The sequence below is a fragment of the Argentina silus genome (assembly GCF_951799395.1).
Source record: "Argentina silus genome assembly, chromosome: 10".
NCBI classification, from domain to species: Eukaryota; Metazoa; Chordata; class Actinopteri; order Argentiniformes; family Argentinidae; genus Argentina; species Argentina silus.
In genome coordinates this window covers 10,723,510-10,743,104 of record NC_139664.1, presented here as the reverse complement: position 1 = coordinate 10,743,104, position 19,595 = coordinate 10,723,510, and the positions used below count along the sequence as shown (strand labels likewise).

General features: G+C 43.2%; 2 protein-coding genes across 2 annotated transcripts; one reads left to right on the top strand and one right to left on the bottom strand.

Annotated features, from left to right (window-relative positions):
- Positions 1-3,546: 3,546 nt before the first annotated feature.
- LOC310810812 (kinesin-like protein KIFC3) lies at positions 3,547-12,461 on the top strand (the record flags this gene model as incomplete). Its single annotated transcript, XM_083678666.1, has 19 exons — positions 3,547-3,636; positions 4,016-4,112; positions 4,261-4,433; positions 4,633-4,885; positions 7,305-7,477; positions 7,569-7,634; positions 7,919-8,056; positions 8,277-8,474; positions 8,622-8,795; positions 8,891-9,038; positions 9,278-9,408; positions 9,569-9,680; positions 9,806-9,987; positions 10,349-10,453; positions 10,549-10,679; positions 10,801-10,921; positions 11,131-11,260; positions 11,401-11,630; positions 11,860-12,461. The coding sequence occupies 19 exons, from the start codon at positions 3,547-3,549 to the stop codon at positions 11,995-11,997; spliced, it is 2,790 nt and encodes a 929-aa protein (XP_083534792.1). The 3' UTR covers positions 11,998-12,461.
- A 1,084-nt stretch (positions 12,462-13,545) lies between these two features.
- Positions 13,546-19,358, bottom strand: ccdc12 (coiled-coil domain containing 12). The gene is made up of 7 exons (XM_083678209.1): positions 19,228-19,358; positions 17,131-17,213; positions 15,082-15,161; positions 14,855-14,916; positions 14,697-14,731; positions 14,531-14,607; positions 13,546-13,898 (listed from the first exon to the last, which is right to left on the bottom strand). Exons 1-7 carry the CDS (start codon positions 19,306-19,308, stop codon positions 13,819-13,821), a joined length of 498 nt encoding a protein of 165 aa, XP_083534335.1. The 5' UTR covers positions 19,309-19,358; the 3' UTR covers positions 13,546-13,818.
- Between the last annotated feature and the right edge of the window lie 237 nt (positions 19,359-19,595).

Sequence of the window (19,595 nt, the reverse complement as noted above, 5' to 3'; positions counted from 1 at the left end):
TCGACGATGGAACGCCCACATCCTGGTCTTAAGCATCACGTGTCAAAACAAATGCATGCAGCACACATTGAACAAAGGTAAAGTAACGATTATTTGAGTTAAGTAGTAAGTAATTCAATAGAATGAACGTAGAGCAACCGAATAACAGACACACTTTAGAATCCTAACACTGAACTCGTTGCTACTAACTACTGAGCGTCGTTTCAACTTGCGCTATAGTTCAACCAGAGAACAATTATTCCATGATCGCATTGGTTCAACTTTGTCATCAGTTGTGAAATCTACGGCATTCACAGAATGGTGTATCACATCAATTGGATTGTGGAACTTATGTCATTTGTTACTAGCCATCAAGATCAATGGCAGCCTGTCTAACGGAGTGGATCACAGCATGTTCCAACACCATTCTGTCAGTATCCGCCATGTACACAGCTAATCAACTATTCAAGGTAGTATTGGCATACATAAACCCATTTCATTGATTAGTGTCTGTGACTTGAGGTTTCACCCCTTTGTCATTACCCAACCACCCATTTACAACTGCTTCCTATGTGTCTGTCATCACCCTACCACACCCCTCTGTCACCTGTCTGTCCCCTCCTCACTACCATTCTCTAGGATCATAGAGCCCCAGCGGTGGGTTTCTACCTTCTTGGACTCTCTGCAGGCTTTTCCACCCTGTTTTTCTCTAGCTTATACCAAACCTCTCTCCAGAGGGACCTGGAGTGGGCCGGTGAAGTTCTGGCCCCACCGCTGGTCTCCTTTGGCTTCCTCTGGCTCAGTGAAGACCACACCACAGCTCATGTGCTCCTGATTGGCTCATGTCTTCTTCCAGGGCTCTGTGATTGGTTGTCACAAGACGGACTGATACTGATGTCACGCTGCTTGGCCCTGTCGTCACTGTCCTGCACTCTCACGGTTTGTCTGTTTGCTGGTAATGCTGCAGGGGCCCTGGGCGGTGTACTACTCAGCCTGCCTTCCCTGGTAGCCCCCAGGGTTGAGGCTAAGGCTCTTACTACACTCATATCTCCAGGAGCCACTGAAGGACTGCTGAAGTGGATCCTGAAAGGGTCCATGGCTATAGGATGCGTGGCCTCTAAACAGGCTCTTAGACAGTACCTGTTGGAGCTGAAGGGATTGGACTGTTCACTGTAACATTTGACTAAATGAACAAACCAGCTTGGTCATGCATGACAGTGATCAGAGTTTGATCTCATCTCATGTGCCCATACAGGCAGTGATGGAAGGGAAGCAATGGATGGTCTATTCACTTTCGTTCTATTTTTAGTAACTGAAATAACCATTTCAAGTGATTATTGAAGAAAGCAACAATGCATGTGACCTCTAATGATGTCACTTTGCCTAACTAGAGGTCACATCCATCATGGCTCTTTAGAGTGTATGAGGACTGAATCAAAGGCCCTGTTCACAAAACAAAGCAGCTCATTGTCAAGGGAGCCCTGCTACTGTATACACTGGCTTTCATATGCATTCAAAAAGCACTGTTGGGAATCTGTGTGGCTAATGGCCATATAAAGCATTTTTATGTAACAAAGAAGAGGAGATTTGCCTACATATATGATTTACTTACAGCTAATCCAATAATGATTGTATATAGGCTAATGCTTGGATTTATTGATTCTTATCATGTGATCATATTGCAACTTTAATCTTGATTTTTTTTTTTTTTTTTTTTATCATTGTAACACTCCAATTTCACTTTCACACCACTTATTACAAATTCTAATGTTCAAATTCTAATTGACCATAAAGGATTTTTCTGCTTACAATTGGAAAATAGCTCCATAGGCATGATTGAAGTGCCTTGCAGATATGTATTACTCTCTTTGTCTATATGGGTGAAATTGGCAAGAGTCCAGTGTCAGTGTACGAGGCAGCTTATACTCACTGTTAGGCCATTGACACACAGAGCACGTCTGCTTGCCAATAGCTTTAGTGTGTGAACATGCTCAGGGTTCCAAAGCACCTCAGATTCAAGATCCTGTTCATTCTGCTGCCTCAGCAGAACACAGTATCATGTAACCAAATCAGATGCAAATCAATTCACCCTTTGTATACATGTTATGTTTTGTATGTATTTTCATCAACTTTGTTAAAGAATGTGTTTTTTTTTGGTGCATGTTTTGATGCATCCTGGAAATCACCCTTTCTTTTCCCATAAAGTGTGGCCAAGCAAGTATTTTCCTTTAGATAGACGCTGAGTGGACACTGCAGAACTGTTGTAGTCTCTGGGCTCCTGGACGGTTGAATGCCAAGCTCAGCACTTTACAATCTGCAGACATCCAAGGCTCCAAGTCCAGCTCAGTCAAACCTAAAATAAGGGCAGATTTAATTAACCATTTGTTAATGACCTAATTTACATCTTGTACTAATAGATCTTTGTGTTTGAAAGGAGCATAAACAACAATAAACACTTGAATGAATCATACATACTGCCCTTGATTATATTTACATATATTGTATTTACATGTTATGTATAGCAAAGTTGTGATTTATTTAGGTAAATAGGTTGTCTTTTTTATTTATTTTTTTTTTATTTTTTTTTTACATAAATAGGTCAAGCATCAGCTTTACAGAATGCATCGAAAAATGACATAATCTTTACGATGTAATTTGACTCCATGTAACAGAACTCTCCACTCCTTTCCACTGTTGTTGTTTGTGCTGTTGTTGTGCCTCTCCTTTGGTAAACAAATTGGTTGTTTACACAAACATAAACAAAGGCCTCTGATCCCTTCCATGTTCCCATCAGATAACAGTGCCTGGCTTGTCTCCTCCAGCCCTGACTCTGGCTGCTGCAAGGCTGGTGTCAGTTTGAGGACCCCAACCCCAATTAATCTCCATCTCTGCCACTTCACCACTGCAGAGGATGTGAGAGCTGCACTGAGCATGCCCACTGCAGCTGCAGGCTGTGGATGGAGCGGAGAGGAGGAGGAGAGAGAGTGGTGGGGAGGGGAGTGAGAGAGAGAGAGGGAGGGAGTCACACAGGAGTTGCACAGTGCAGGGATGCTGCTGCATCTGAGAGGAGAGGGACTGCACGGGGGGCTTTGTCATTGATGACGAGGAGACGGAATGTCCCTAAGGAATGCAGAATGTGGGAATGTCTTGAATGGACATCACCTGTGAAATGAAGACAAGCAGTTGGTAAGAAGAGAAAAACGCTTCTGAATAATGGAGCGCAGCAGCGTTTCAATAAAAGGAAAAAAAAAGAGTAGGAGGTTGACCTCGACAAAACAAAGATCAAGCGTAACCAGGCAGATCTGTTTTATTATGCTAATGAGTCTGTCAAAGTGGAATGGATGAGAATCTGCTCATTCAGCTGAGTAGAGCCTCTGTTGTCAGTCTGTCATTCAGTGTATATCAGGCATAGATATGGTGTCTTGGAAATATTGGGATCCATAGCGGCATTGTCATCCTTCTCTCTGTCTCCTCTCTAGCATGAGCCAAGGTGCTAGACAGTGACAGTGTCTCTCTGGTTAATTAGAGCTGCTGTCACTGTCACAGTGACTCCTAGACTGGGTGGAGATGTACGCCTTCTACTCCCTGTTAGTCTACATCTTCTACACTGTCTTTAAGAAGGAGGAGGACGAAGCCCTAGAGGGGGCATGCGGAGGGGTAAGTCTAGCCACAGCATGCTCAGCCCCACAGGATTCCTTTTGTCTTGTGATCAATAGACACTCGCCTGTAACATGTACTACCAATCCCACGACTCAGAGCAGAGACACTGCTAGATCATGTGAGATAGATAGAACTCATTTGTCTATGGAATAATAATCAGTAATGCCCAACTGTTTTATTCAGAAAATATACATTATCTACCTTGGGATCAGCTCAATTGTTTGCTATGCCTATCTGTAGGTAGACTATAGATGTTCGACAGTGTCGGGGACATTGCAGGCTTGTAGCGTGTGCATGTGTGTATTCTATGTGAAATGTCAATATTTTGTACATGAATCACAGTTTCTGTCACTCTGATGTCTGTTGCTGTGACCAGGAGCCAGGACGTGTTTCCATGGAAACAAGGAGCAAGAGGAGAAATGGCCCCACCCCCATGATGAGAAAAAAGGGGTGTGCCAGGTTGAGTGACTCAAGTGAGTGCATTTCAATAACAATGTTTATAAATAGAAAGACAATTCTCGATTCCCACTACATGATTATCATTATTATTCAATGGATTACTTAAGATTGACTGTATGAATTCATGCACTTTTTTGAGATGATGTATCCACATTCTTTCAGGCAGTGGCAGTGATAGTGATGGCCTGTCCCCTAGTGATGAAGATGATGGTGGTGGTGGGGGCGGTGACCTCTCAGATATCCCAGCTTGCACTCCTCTGGCTGCCTTTCTGTCTTTTAAACAGGAGACAGAGAAGAGGAAGGCCTCCCAAGTACCGCTGGAGACAACAGGAAAGGTACAATACCTACAGTACCTACACCAAAAATACCTTGTGTATTCGGAAACCAGCTCTTTATTCAAGCAGTGGTCTGACACCAGTGGAAAATCAAAACTGCATAAATTAGCATAGTATAAGTACCGCTACAATATATACAGTTCACTGATTCTGCCCTTGGTAAGATTAATATATTTAAACCCACATTTGTCTTGCCCAGTTGGCAGAGTCTCCCTTGGTGGCGGTGATGTCCCACTTGCTGAGTTTTCTGGAGCAGTACTCCCATCTGCAGCAACTGCAGCAGCAGGCGGACCAGTACCGAGTCCAGCTGAAGAGACACCGCGCTCAACACCGACGTCAGATGAAGGCCCTCAGAGCCTCCTACCGCCAACGGCTCCGGGACAAGAACAGCGTCATCAACAGCCTGGAGGAAGTCATCACCCAGCAACCAAGTCCCAGCCCAGGGAGCGATGGTGAGAGAGAGGGGAGGGGAGGGGCTGGGGGAGGGAGAGGGAGAGGGAGAGAGGTGTGAATGAGGTGTGAAGGTGGTGGTACGAGGAGAGGTGGTGGTGGGAGCGAAGGGATTGCATTTCAAGGGGGGATTTTAGTTGAGAATGGGGATGAAATACTGAGGGAGGTGAGGGTGGAGGGTGAGAAGGAGGGAGGTGTGAAGTGAGGGTAAAGGGAAAGTGTGAGAACTGGATTGGAGAAAATGGAAGGAGGATAACGATTGGAATTATGGATTTATGGAAAAAGGTTTTAAATGGGCTGCGATGGGAGATAAGATACTTCTGAGAAAATGAAACAAAAGACTACTCTCACAAGGCTGAGATATTAAGTATTTATTTAATGCTTGTATGAATTAGATTTAGTCTTGTATTAGATTTAGTCTGAATTGCGCCACCAGGTAACATCATTGAGAGCTATGAGATTCATAGACAGCAGAGTGATCTAAAAGTACTGGAGTGGCCAATTTTGGACTAACAGGATCTATTCCATCAATATTGTGATTTAATCATTGCCGTTTTAGTCCATCTATATATAAAGAGCGATTTGGAAAACCAGTGACGTGCAGCAGGCCTCTTGAGAAAAGGGTAAAGAATGAGCAGATTGCTCATTGATTAGATTTGTGGCGTTGTTGGTGTAAATCAAGTTGAAATTAGAGATGACATCAAACTATTTCGGGCAGTCACAGCTTGAGCTGACCTCAAAGTCTTGGATGCAGGAGGGATCTGTTCTCTGTTAGATTTGGCCAGATGTTCTGTGAATGGAACAGAAGGACAGATCTTACCCTTACCAACCCAACCAACTCATTTGTATCTGTGTGTTAAATCTTTGCGTGTGTGTTTGTGTATGTACGTATATGTGTCACAGCGAGCCCTGCCAAGTAGTGGTCAGACTTCTCTCTTACACATGATTGACATTGCCCTGGTGAGATAAGCAAATTAGGTTATCTAGGCAACTCAGTGTAAGGGTTCTTTAAGTGGAAGACCTTAGGCATTACTGTCTCTCATTATGCGTGGGATAAAGATATCTGGTTGGATGCTGAGAGTCTTTGGCACTTGCCCAGTGACTCAGTTGCTTTATGTCATAAATGAAACATCCCTGTGAGTGCTGTTTTTCCTCCACACAAGTGCACTTACAAGCTCCGGCACATGGTAGCATCCACGTGTACCCGTGTTGGGTTAAAAATAGCTCGGGGAGCACTTCCCAGTGTTATGGATGAAGAAAGGCTGTTTGGTGGTTTTTCTGTGATATGCAGGTCTGGGTTTGAGGTGCTATCAAGAGCTACTGTGTTGTTCTTCAGACAGCTCTGATGTTTGATTTTGTGTTGTGCTCTATTACAATCGGATGTGTTTGACCTATGTGTTTGAGTCGGGGATTCTCCATTCAGTGGTTATTCATTTCTGAATGAAACACCATAATTTTATGCAAAGATAAAACATGTTTGACTTGTCTCTGTTTTTGTATTGTTGTATATTAAGTCAATTGAGCATTGAATTCAAAATCCTTATTTACCATGTTCAGTACAACACATTGTCTAACAATGTTGCTGTATTCTGTTTTTGTAAGAAAGAAAAATGAATGCATGTGAGGTAAAACTCTTGCCTATCACATTGTCTCTGTAGTCCTTGGGGCAGGATGCAGCATCTCCTCTATCTCTGTAGACCCCCCGCCCCCAGTTCCTTCCCCACCAATCCCCTTCTCCACCTCTAAAAGAGTGACACAGCAAATCTTACATGGCCCCCCTGTGTAATTAGTGTAGAGCTCAAGAAAGAAAAACAACCCTGACAGAACACCATAAATCATTCAGGAAGAGGAAACTGATTAAAACGCTACTGGGCAAGTAGCTTTGCTCTGCCTCTGGTTTCACTTGTTTTTAACTTTAGAAAGGTTTGACAGTCCTTATGCTTGGTGCATTAGGATGGTACTGTAGCTAGGCCACACGTGAGTAGCTGACCTTACCCCATACTAGCCTGGGGCAGGAAGCTGCATTGGGCACCGGGGACATGGGAACACTATAACAATGATGTGACCTGGATTAAGAGAGAGAGTGTGAGTGTGAGTGTGAGTGTGAGTGTGAGTGTGAGTGTGAGTGTGTGTGTGTGTGTGTGTGTGTGTGTGTGTGTGTGTGTGTGTGTGTGTGTGTGTGAGAGGAAGTGCACAATGAGGGCTACTCATTAATATGCACACACTTGAACATACCATGCTATTCAATCTGACCTGAATATTTAGAACATAGGTCAGATAATGATGTCGATATAGGCTCACTGTCTTTTTAAAACATGGTAACCTGTTATATGATAATAAGATGAAAGAAAAGTGATGAAATAGAATGTGTTGCTGTCTGCTGTCAGTGATGCTGATTCTGATGCTTGTTGTGTCCCCCAGGTGAGTGTGGTGGAGCCTCGGGGGGCCAAGCTGGGCTACACAGGCTGGTGGAGTCTCTGTGTGGACTGCAGGGAGAGAAGAGTCAGCTGAGGGGGGAACTACGCCATCTACACTCCCAGCTGGAGCAGAAGGAACAGGACCGCCACTCACGTGTACAGGCCTTCCAGCAGCAGGTAGAGTGCAACGCATACTCGCACGCACGCAGACATACTGTACATGTACCAAGAGAACAACATTGACTTTCTTCCATTGTTTCTTCAACAGATTGATGAGTTAAAGAGTTGTATTGAGGAGCGTGAAGAGGAGCTGTCCAGACTAAAAACGGACTCTGTAAGCACTGCTGAAAATCTGCTTCATTTGATATTAGCATGGCTGACACAACACATTTCACAGCCCCATTCTTCCCCCGAGATGGAGTGGCGCACAGTGAAAATGCCTATGGAGTGTCAGCATGTCTATTTCTACTGCCTTGGTTTTTAAACCTAGAGGGAAATCATTTTTGTTAACGACTAGAAAAGACAATATAGTGAGACCAATAACGTTGGCTCAAACCTTCAATCATGCTGTGTGTTTTGTTTTTTTAATTAATTCTATTTTGTATTGTTCCACTTCAGGGAGCCACAGACTCAGAGAAGCGGGTTGTTTGTCTGTCGGCAGAGAACGAGAGTCTGAAGCAGAGCCTTTCTGTCACTCAGGGCCTGCTGCAGCAGCTGTCTGTTATCCCCTCCCAATCCAGCTCTGTGCTCATCAAGGTGAGACGCAGCACCACCACTGTGAGCTCATTAGACACATAGGGAGGAGTGCTTCTCTAGAGATGTAACACAGGCCTGCTCTGTGGGCTGCAACCATGAATGATTCTGTGTTTTGACTTCCATGTTTGTCGTCATCATCATGACTTCCATATTCGGTTGCTGTTTCTTCTTCTATGGCATCTTTGCCCTCTGACACAGTGCTCTGTGTCTCGCCCTACAGGAGAATGAGAACCTGCGGAGCCGGGTGCAACAGCTGGAGAGTTCCCTGCAACAGCGTGCAGAGCAGCTGTCCCACCTGGAGCGACAGAGCGAGCAGAGTGAGTGGAGGAGACAAGAGGAGCTGAGGAGACGAGAGGAGAGAGTGAGGGAGCTGCAGCTGGAGCTGGATAAAGAGAGGGGCAAAGAACCTCTGGTCAAGGTACAGTAACAGTAGTTTTGCAGTAGCATTGTTATATGGCCGTATTTATTTCAATCAATCTGACGAAAGGGTTTCGAAGACTGGTGGTTGGGATCTTGCCTGTTATAAAGGTTAACTTGAACTCTTACTGGTATTGTTCTCTTCCAGTATGTCACTAAGACTGTTGAGGTGGAGTCACCTTCTACGCTGAGGCAACTAGCTGAGGCCAGAGAGAGGAATGAGAAGCTGTCAGAGAAGCTGTCCAATCAGAATGACCGGTGCAAACAACTGGAGGAGCACATCAGGAAGTCTGATGAATTCAGCTGTAATCTGCAGCATAAGGTAAATGCCCTCTGAAATTGCAGATCGGTAACGTCTATTCCCAGCAACCAATCGAATGCATTGATTATTCTTGTCATTTTCCTAACTCCACACAGATTGCAGCTTATGAGCGAGAGATTAGTAAACTACGAGAGGAGCTGCTGAAGGAGATCGGTCATCTGGAGGAGAGGAAGGAGGAGGCTGTGAAGGCAGCAGCTACCTGCTCAGCAGAACACTTCCAGAGTCTGCAAGACCAGTTCTTTGGTGAGTCATATTCAATACATCCCTCAGAGAATCTTCTCTCTATCATAGAGGCAGTACTATATGGTTGCTGAATGCAGGGAACTGAGATTCTTCTTAGTTGACCATATTGACTGAATTCCTGGAACTCACTTCATGACAGGCATGTGTGTCCTTGTGTGCTTAACTCTGTTACATTTAGTAATAGGTGTTGTGTAGCCTGTTTATAGAGCCACTTCTGACAGTATTTGTGTTCCATGCAGGCCTGCAGAAGCGTCTGACAGCCCTCCCCCCAACTCTGCGCACCATGAAGACAGATTATGCCAGCCTGCGGAGCCAGGTCCGCAACTTCTCTGACTTCTATGGAGCAGCAATCACAGACGCCAAGAAACAGGTCAGAGAAAACTCCTGCTTGTTTGGAATATGTATGCATATACATGTGGGTGTTATGGGGCATGTTGTTGAGAATTCTGGAATAGTTGCACTTTCTGCTCATGTTTGTGATAGAAATGTACAGTATATTCACACCAGGCTCGGGACTGTCTTCATTGTAGATTTCGGCAGCTATGAGTGAGATGTCCGAGGCCAACAAAGACCTTCTGGAGAAATACAGGAAGGAGGTAGCACTGCGCAGGAAGTACCATGAGCAGCTGGTAGAGCTCAAAGGTATGAGGGGAAAGTGGACAACAAATATCTTGTCCTGATATGTACATTTTATATTTGGGTAAAATAAACTATATATTTGTGTCATTATACATTACACTATACTATATTGTGTCATTTGGTTTCAGGCAACATCCGTGTGCTGTGTCGTGTGAAGCCAGTTCTGAAGTGGGATCAACATGAGGAGAGCCAATCAGTGGTGGTGACCACAGACCCTAATAACGAGTCAGCTCTCAATGTGATGAACAAAGGGAAAGGCCGCACCTTTGAACTGGACAAGGTCTTCCACCCCCAGGCCACACAGGAGGAGGTACTGACCACTGAGATAATATTTATGTTCTTATATTATATTTTTTGTGGTACTTGACCACAAAGGAACAGGAAATGAAAACTTCTAAAACAGGGCACAGAGTGGTATCACATTGCCGTCTATTTCAATGAACACCCATTGGGTGGAAGCCATGATGGCTCAGGGCTGGTATTATAGTTTTTCTTCGGTGACTAAATAGGCACCACCGGTCCATTCAATGTTGTGCTGAAAAAGCACCACCGGTCCATTCAATGTTCTGCTGACTGCAAAATTGGGATACAAATGTTAATGATCTGAGCGTACCTACATAAGATATATGATTGATAGATAGACTGTAACCTTCCGTTTTCTGTTTTCTTAGGTGTTTCAGGAGATTGAGCCCCTTGTAACATCCTGCATAGATGGATATCATGTCTGCATCTTTGCCTATGGGCAGACTGGCTCTGGGAAGACCTACACCATGGAGGTAAGTCATGTAGTCAAGGTATCTGTCAGATTCAGAATTACAGCACATTTGATTGAAACCATTGTCTCAAAATCCTCTTCCCCTGTCATCTTCAGGGCAGTGTGGAGAACCCAGGCATAAACCAGCGTGCCCTGAAGCACCTCTTCACTGAAATTGAGGACAGGAAGGACATGTGGACATACAATGTCAGTGTCAGCTCTGTGGAGATCTACAATGAGGTTCTCAGGTACAGGACCTCTTCACCTGCCTCTCCGCCTGGTTGACAGAATAATCCTCATTATTAAGAGATGATGATAACTGATCATATTACTGTACTGTCCCTAAGTGTATTTCTGTTATTCCCACAGAGACCTGCTCAGTAAGGATGGAGAAAAGCTTGACATCAAGATCAACCCAGATGGGACAGGTCAGCTGCACGTCCCTGGCCTCAGGGTGATCGAGGTCAAGAACTTTCAGCACATTAAGAAAGTGAGTGACGGATATATATTTATTTAACTTGCTTTGATCTTTGACATGGAATGTTCAACCATGAGAGTTCTGCTTTTTCTCCTTGACTCCATATTATCTTGATTATAAGAACCCTAGGTGCTCTTTTAGTCGGAAATGATATGCATATCAGACAAAGTGTGTGTATAACATGTTTCCTATAATACAACGGCTTTTGTTGTATTGTGCAGATTTTGGCAATGGCCCGTCGGAACAGGATCACATTTGGCACCCAGATGAACCAGCACAGCTCTCGCTCTCATGCCCTGCTGTGCATCACTGTACTGGGCACAGACCTGGCCAGCGGAGCCAAAACCACAGGTCAGTCACACACAGGTCAAATATACATACATGATCTCCTCCATATTACTGCATTAACTATGGTTTAAAAAGACCCACACAAATATCTAAAACTAGACATGTCAGGCTCAGGTTTAGTTGATACTGTATTTACTCTGTAGGCAAGCTAAACCTGGTGGACCTGGCTGGCTCTGAGCGTGTGTGGAAGTCTGGGGCAGAAGGAGAGAGGCTGAAAGAGGCCCAGAACATCAACCGCTCTCTTCTGGCTCTGGGGGACGTGATCCAAGCACTGAGGGGCAGACAGACACACATCCCCTTCAGGAACTCCCGCCTTACATACCTGCTGCAGGACTCCCTGGGCAAAGGCAACAAGACGGCCATGGTGGTGCAGGTACATACATACTGTACATCAAATACAGTCATCAAATACTTACAGATTATATTTTATGTTAACTGTACATCCACACTCATATACATGCTGTGTTTGATATTCATATAACAATATCTGTAGGAATGACAATATGAGATACAATGTACTGTACCACAAGTACCATATGTTCTCTGTAAGATGTGTGTTAAGATTCTTTCTGGAGGTGGTAATCCTGTTGTTTGTTGTCCAGGTGTCTGCCCTGGAGAGTAATGTCGGGGAGACCATGTGCTCCCTGAAGTTTGCCCAGAGGGTGTGTAAAGTGGAGCTGGGGCCTGCAGCTAGGAAGATTGAGGCCGGAGGAGGAGGACAGTGTGACTCTTACTCATAAATCACCCACTTCCTGTTCCCACGGATCGCTATGACTCCAGGGACTCCACACGCAGCCAACCAAAACCATCCAGAAACAACAACACCACCCACCCGGCTGTCAGTATCAAAGCTATCAGCTGAGTCAAACAATCCTTCTAAAGGGCTATGACTTTGGAGGTCTCAGTGACATCAGGATTGCAATTTACAAGTGGAGACATATTGGGATAAAGTCATCATGAGAGGATGGAAGCCCTGGCTCCTGTCTGTCTGCTCCTGCTCAGAAATGGCCCTTTTCCATCATCTGATCTGCACGCGACAGTATCCCTTCCTCAACAACACAAAGTACCCTGAGTGCCAAGACAACCTCTGCCTCACCAATGGCTAAATGTTTGATACTTCCTCTATAACCACAATAATGCTGTTTCCTTTGAATGCATAGCTGAACGCCAGGAGTTGTCAACCAGGTCTGAAGGCAATTTCCACTTAACCATCACAATGCTTCGAGCTGCTTCATAATCAAATAGTTTTTAGCAAGAGATGAGTGCCACTCTATTGACACTTATGTTTGTGCTATTATTGCAGTGTTAATTATCTAGCTATATCTATATATAATGTGTGAGCTTCTTTGATTCCAATATAGGCATACATATGGTATATTTTAAAAGTGTATAGGGGCATCTGAGTGTTGTGAAGTGAGGGTGTGGGCTGTACATATAGCTGGGTCCCAATAGTCTCTCCTCTATTCCTCGTCTCGTTGCTTCCTTCTCAAAATTCATTTTAAGGGGAGGAACCTAACTTGGAGCTTCTCCTTCAGTGCATTTTGAGAATATTTAAGGGGAGGAACCTAACTTGGAGCTTCTCCTTCAATGCATTTTGAGAAGGAAGCAATAAGAAAAGAGACACGGAATAGAGGAGAGCCTATTGGGACGCACCAGTTGTTTTAATGATGACTTCTATCACATTATCTTTTGTGTAGTTTCTGTCAAGTTGAGAGCTGTGATCTATGAATGTATGAAATGTGTTCTCTCTCATGAAGCCTTTTTATCTGGCTTTTCATTCAGATGAGGGGTAAGTGGGTCACATGACCTGAGTGAGGTAGGCAGTCCTGTCTGACAGTGTTGTAATTGATATAAAGGAAACTACATGTGCGATATCTCCCTGCAGGGCAAACATGCTGTTCTATTTGGGGGACAGGGGGTTGTGGGGAAGCACTTTATTGTGAAATAGTACGCTTTTCAGGCCAATCTAGGTGCTTTTACGGCAGTAACAAGTGAGATATCATACCAAAAACTCAACATTGTAATGTTTTTCCTTCATAATTGTACCTATTTATTAGCCAATTTTGATAGTCAAATGTTGGGGTAATACTAACTTTTGATTCTATAGAGTAGCAAGACATTCATGTTGCAGTAATAAAAAAACAAGTGGAATAGAGTCACTTTAGAATCTTATTGATTAATTATGAGTTTTTAGCTGATTTTCAGAATAAATCTGGAATACAAAATTGCAGTGAATTCATTATCTGATCTGTCTCTATATGATGTTAGCACAGATACAAACAGCCACATTTGTTGGGAAAATCCATTTTACTGGAAAAATATAATAAAAACATTGTACAGTGTATGAAAGTGAATGTTAAACAAATAGCTCTACATTTAAACAGTATGGTCTGGCTCTCCCACAGGGACTACCATTCACAACTGAAAGGTAACACTATATTGAATTGACATATTCCATCTGAAACCGACAATCTCTCTTCATACAACAAAAAAATCAACTGGACAGAATAGGCAATTGTAGGGTCAGAGTCAAAGGGTCAGTTCGGTGCTGGATCATGGGTTCAGTCTGAGTCTCCGTCTGTGACCCCTACAGCTCCCACTGCTGCAGCCAGCTCCTCCTCGCTGCCTTTCAGACGGTCACCTGAACACACACAAACACTCTGTTACAATCACTCAATATTCATTTTAGTTGCCTCTTCAACTACTGTATGAGCAGTAATCTTTTCAGATGACTTAATTGACCTTTCTGTTAAAAAATAACACATTCACTATGTTTATGGTATGATTATAGCATTGCTCATTAAAGCCATACTTCAACATGACATGCTGCTCACACAAAGTGCCACTCAAAAATGAGATGCAATACAAAGTCTACCAGCATGTGTGAGAGCAATATAGTACATGACTCATCATCTTAAGTTCCCTATTCCACCCCATGTATCATTTTACAACTAAATGGCTATAATTGCCTGATTCTTTCACAACGAAACCAGACAGAATCCAGCCCTTTATGGTTTCTACTGCTGGAATATGTTGGCCAAAGCCAAGTCTATTCTGAGAATGTAGATCATACACAAGTGTAGAGGAATCACATCAATCATCATGTGGCATCAAACCCACTTGGGATCTGGAATCCACAGAGCAATTAACCTATTACACGCACAGACCAGCCTAATCTAGTCAGCACACATTCAATATTGTTAAGAATGTTACTGAGTAAATGAAATCAGACAACACATACAATATGTAGCCCAATATTAGACAAACACTCACGAATTAGTTCAGCAATGGCCTTCTGTGTCCTCTTTTCCAGCTTCTCAAGCTTCTTTGCCACATCTCTCTTTAAATCCCTAAATTAAATATCAGGATGTTAGACCACATCGAGGCATGGGGAAATCACAATAGGACTACCGTTATATCTTTATCAACAGTGTCTTACCAATCTGGTTTCCGAGGGGCTAGGTTGGCCAAATCCTGTGGAGGGAAAAGAGAAGAAGAGTCTGAGCACACGCATTGACAAGAGGCATTGGATGTTTCAACAATGTGAACATCACTGGTTCATGGTGAACGTGAATGACAACGGAAATCCCTACTTACCACTTCTTCAATGACAGGCTCTGGGTTAGCAGCCTCTAACTGGTCCTTCACTTTATCTTCCACTGAAAGCACAGGAGAAAGTGACAAAGAGACAGTCAGATACCCCTCATCACTCCCATAACACACCTCCCTACGCCACTGTTAAGATTTATCACACCTGATGTCCTCGTCATCAGCAGTACCTTAACCATGTTTGCCTGGAATTGCGTATCATGAGATGAGCTCACCTGATATAGGTTTGGCCTTTGGCACTTGCCTCTCCTTCAGCTCCTCATCTGTGGGAGTGTAGTTCCTCAGTTTCAGTTCTCTGCAGGCAAGGAGAGGGACAGGGGTACATATTACCTATATTGGTTATATTTGTCTTGTAAAATGCATATTGTTTATGCTAGCAACACACACACACACACACACACACACACACACACACACACACACACACACACACACACACACACACACACACACACACACACACACACACACACACACCAGGAGGTGGCAGTGTAGTCAAATGTATTCCTACATAGACAGGAGGACTGAGGAGGCCATCTGTAAATCCAACACAGCTGCACATCTTGTGTCTAGGGAGTTTTGTCAGTCCTGGGAATAAGGCCTCCCTTTATGCTTCTGAACACATCTAATTAGCATGTTCCACCTGCTCTGTGGGCTAGCTTGAAGATAGCCACTAACAGCTGAGGAGTTTTTTTTTTCTTCTATGGGTTCAATTATGTCATCTTTCATCGGGGCTACTCATGGTGAAATTCTTGGCGAGCTTGGTTGACATCTCTGTAGATTGTACCCTTGGTCCTAAAACAAGAGAACCTTAGTAGGAATCTAGATTAACATTCTGACTAAGGATTCCTCAGGGAGTGAACAGTTTTGTACTTTGATCTGAGCATGGGTAGTGATGAAGCTCAAGGATAGGGCCATGGGCATGTTGTTCTGGATGCATCCATCAGAGCCTGCTGTCAAACGACAGACGGCCCAATGGCTTGTATGGATATGTGCTGGAATGCTAGTCATGATCCGCCTAAGCTCAGAACAGTCAAACTCTACTCCACACATTTGAGTCTACCTCACAAATATCTCCTTGAGGAATTTCCTCCACCCACCCCACCTCCTATGAACATATTGCACCATGGTTTTGCTATTCATGTGATCACTTACAGTATGTAGATGATGGGGAAAAAATTATTGCAATGATTGCTTTTAATATTAGTCCAAGTGATGGATTTTGATATCTGTCCATCCGTAACTAAATATCAGAAGCAATCATTGTTTTTTTCATCATCTACATACTGTAAGTGACCACAACAATAGCAAAACATATCACTAAACCTACTATCACAGTTCTATCAAACAGGGAATATGGCTCAGGCCTTGTGGAATGCTCGAATAACCTACTTTCCAAAGATGGATTTCACATGCTTACTAGCAAGTAACCCAGACAGAGTGGCTTGACTTGTCCTGACATAGTTCATTCGTTACTTTAGGGCAACAGGGGGACTTTAAGGACAAATGTGCCTACTGCTTAAGACCATCATGTACTATGATACCTTTGTTTTGCAATCTGATCTCCCATGCAATTTTAATACCTGCATGCCTGGTCACAAGATATAGCCCATTGCACTCACACAAGACTCTCCGTACAGATGAAGAAGCCACATCATACAATTGCATTAATATATCAAAGCATCTGTAACAAATGTTCAGAACACATCCAGTACTAATTCATTCCTTTCCGAAATAGATTTGACCCACAAAACAAACAGACATGGACCGCCACTGCTGTGAGAGCACTATGAGAGGGAGTGCCAGCACAATCATTAAACTGTTTTAAAAAAATTGTCCTGCAGCAGAGAAATGGCTGCCCTTTCCTGCTGCCTGAAACAGAGCCCTCTAAGCTACAGGATATTTGAACAGCTATTAGCACAGCTCCCTGATCCAACCCAGAGTAAACACTGGCTGGAGACCTGTGACGTATCATTCAGGAGGTGAACAAGAGATGGTGTTCAGATATGGGGGATTTTTCTTTTTGACATATTTGTGTGTTGTTTGATTCTGTACTGTCTTCTGTGCTTGAGACCTTTCTGTGTAAAACTACTTGGCTAGCAAGCAGAAAAGCACAAGGTACACATTTGTAACACATGGGCCTAGTCTAGAGGCCCTCTCATCATGTTTTGGAAACTTGAGAGTATCTAACTTTGTGACTGATTTCATTTGGACACTAACACCCATTATTTTTTGTGCCATACATTTCTGTGGCATGGACTCACCTGTGTCGTTCCTCTTCAGCTGCTTCCTCTCCCTCTCCCAGAGCTCTCTTGCTCTCAGGCTCCCCGTCCTCTTGGTCCCTTCCCTGGAAGATAACAAAAATAGGATAAGTGGTCCGCCAGCCAACTCTGGCAATACTTGTGGAGCTCAAACTGTGAGAAGAATCACAAAGACTGACCACAAAAACATGAAATAGATTCAACCAAAACACAATCTCAAGACTAATAGCCTAATAAGAGGGATGCTAAATGGTGTATTTAAGGATCTTTCAAGGCTGCCACACCCACATCCATCTCTCAATGACTATTATGATTCACTGATTGCACAACAGATCAACTTAAAACTTAAATATGCTACCACTCTAGCATGAATATGCTTCTACAAAAAATATTTTAAAAAAAAAATGATGTGGTCACACAGCAGGCCAGTATCCGAGGCTTATTTGATTTGGTAAACAGACTTGGCACAACTCTGGGTTGCTGCAGTGAGGTTATTTGGAATCCAAATTTACATTGATGACTGGTTTTATGGCTGGTATTTTATGTGGCTGGTGACAACTTAGACCAGTTGTTGAGAACATGAAATCTTGATACAACGCTCAGGCCTACTGTGATGGGGGATGTGAGCCAAATCAGACCACAAGACGGGTGTGGTTCCCTCATGAAAATCATACACATTCGCTTCTAAAATACTTTCACTACAAAAATAATGGATTATGTCAAATAATGTCAGAGAAAATGTAAGAATTTTGGAAGTGCGACCCAAGTGAGAGACCATAAATAAAGTCCTAGAAACCCTCCCTATCCCACGGTTTCCTGGAGAGGCTTCCTGTCCACCTGCTAGAACAATTCAGAAACTGACTCATTCTCCAAGTAGAGTACATCAGGAAAACAATTGCATGCTTCTGGAATGTCAACAGCCGTTTATCAAGCATAGCTAGCCAAGCCCACAAGCGCAGTCTGTTCAACCCAGGCTTAGCCAAACACACTGAAGGACATTCCAGATCTAACGGCCAAAATGGTGGCTTGCCCTGGAACAAGGTTTCCTGTATAAGCACATGTACAGTAGCCTAGTCGAATTTAGAGATGCTCTGAGTAGAACAAAAGAACAATGTAAGCAACATGATTGTGGAACTGAGGGGCAGGCTTTGGGTGTGTTGGTACTGTAGCTCCTTCTCTACTCATACTGCTACACTGTTCATACAAACACTGTTTCAGTAGGCACAGCAGTGGTAATGCACTTCAAAAGCAGTGAGTGATCTAGAGCCAATCTTTTTTTCTGTGACAAAACTAGCTTAATACCAGCCATGCACACTGACCATACAACAATAATGTCCAGAATAATGTCACATTCAGGTCTCTTTAAAATGCACAGTTTAAAGGTGCCTTCAGTGTACACGTCTCAACTCGTTTTGGGTTCAAGACCTCGGTTGTCTCAGACTAGGAAGGAATCGAGGTTCTGGGGGGATTGCGCAATGCATATCATTGGAAGAGATGATTGGTCACTTCCTAGTGACATCAATGGCCGAGTGACATGTAGCAATTGAGAACTCAGCTAAATCATGATCAAGATTAGGCAGAAAATCAGGAATTCATCAACAATTGGAACGACATAATCTAGGATTTGTGCAGCTGTTCAATGGTTATTCCAATTTATACAATTGATTCTTGAAGAATAGGCTATGGTTTATACTATCTTAATGCCCAATTTAAGTTTAGTATAGCTGTTTTACCACTTCATCACTGTAGCATGATTCAAAATATAAGGTCGTTTTACATGTAATGTAATTTCTTTTTAATTTGATGATGCAGCTACTCATTAGGCTAGCTATGCTAATGCATATTTCATGTTGTTTCCTGTTCCATCAGGTCAGCCAAAGACAAATCTGCACGACATGTATAACTAGAGCATATAATGTTCAAACTAATAATGGAAGGATGGACTAGCAAACTAATCTACAGAACCCAGCTAACTAAGAAGGAAGGCTAATTTATAATGGAAGGCTAGCTTGGGAATGCTAACCGCGGAACTTAGCTTGTTAGCAAGATCTAACTTCTATTCTTATGTTATAGCACCAGCACAGTCATTTTGAGACCCACCTGATGTCTACCTCTCAAGGCTTTTAGCCTTTCTTTCCTTTTTAACGCTTGTTCCTGCAGCGACCCAACTGTTTGCTCCATTTTAGCTTCTCACGTTGTTCTGTCGTCAGTTACTCGACAATCGATTCATAGTACTGTCATAGGTTTAGAAGCTAGTGTCGAGCACATCGATTCTTATGACAGAACCATCTTCTCAATGACTCTAGACAAACTCACTAATTAGAAGAGTTCTAAATAGTTAAGCTATTAAATGTTGTACTATCAAAATAGCAAGATATGAATATGAACCCTAACCCATAATAAAGAACAGTCTTCATGACGGGGATGGAATATGACCAGTCTAAAATTCTAAAATTCATAGACAGAGC

Coding starts and splice junctions, on each gene's coding strand:
- ccdc12 (XM_083678209.1), bottom strand. CDS start 19,308: ATGGAGCAAACAGTTGGGTCGCTGCAGGAACAAGCGTTAAAAAGGAAA. Junction 14,917..15,081: donor AAAGGCCAAACCTATATCAG/GTGAGCTCATCT, acceptor CTGTGCTTTCAG/TGGAAGATAAAGTGAAGGAC. Junction 13,899..14,530: donor GGCCATTGCTGAACTAATTC/GTGAGTGTTTGT, acceptor GTGTGTGTTCAG/GTGACCGTCTGAAAGGCAGC.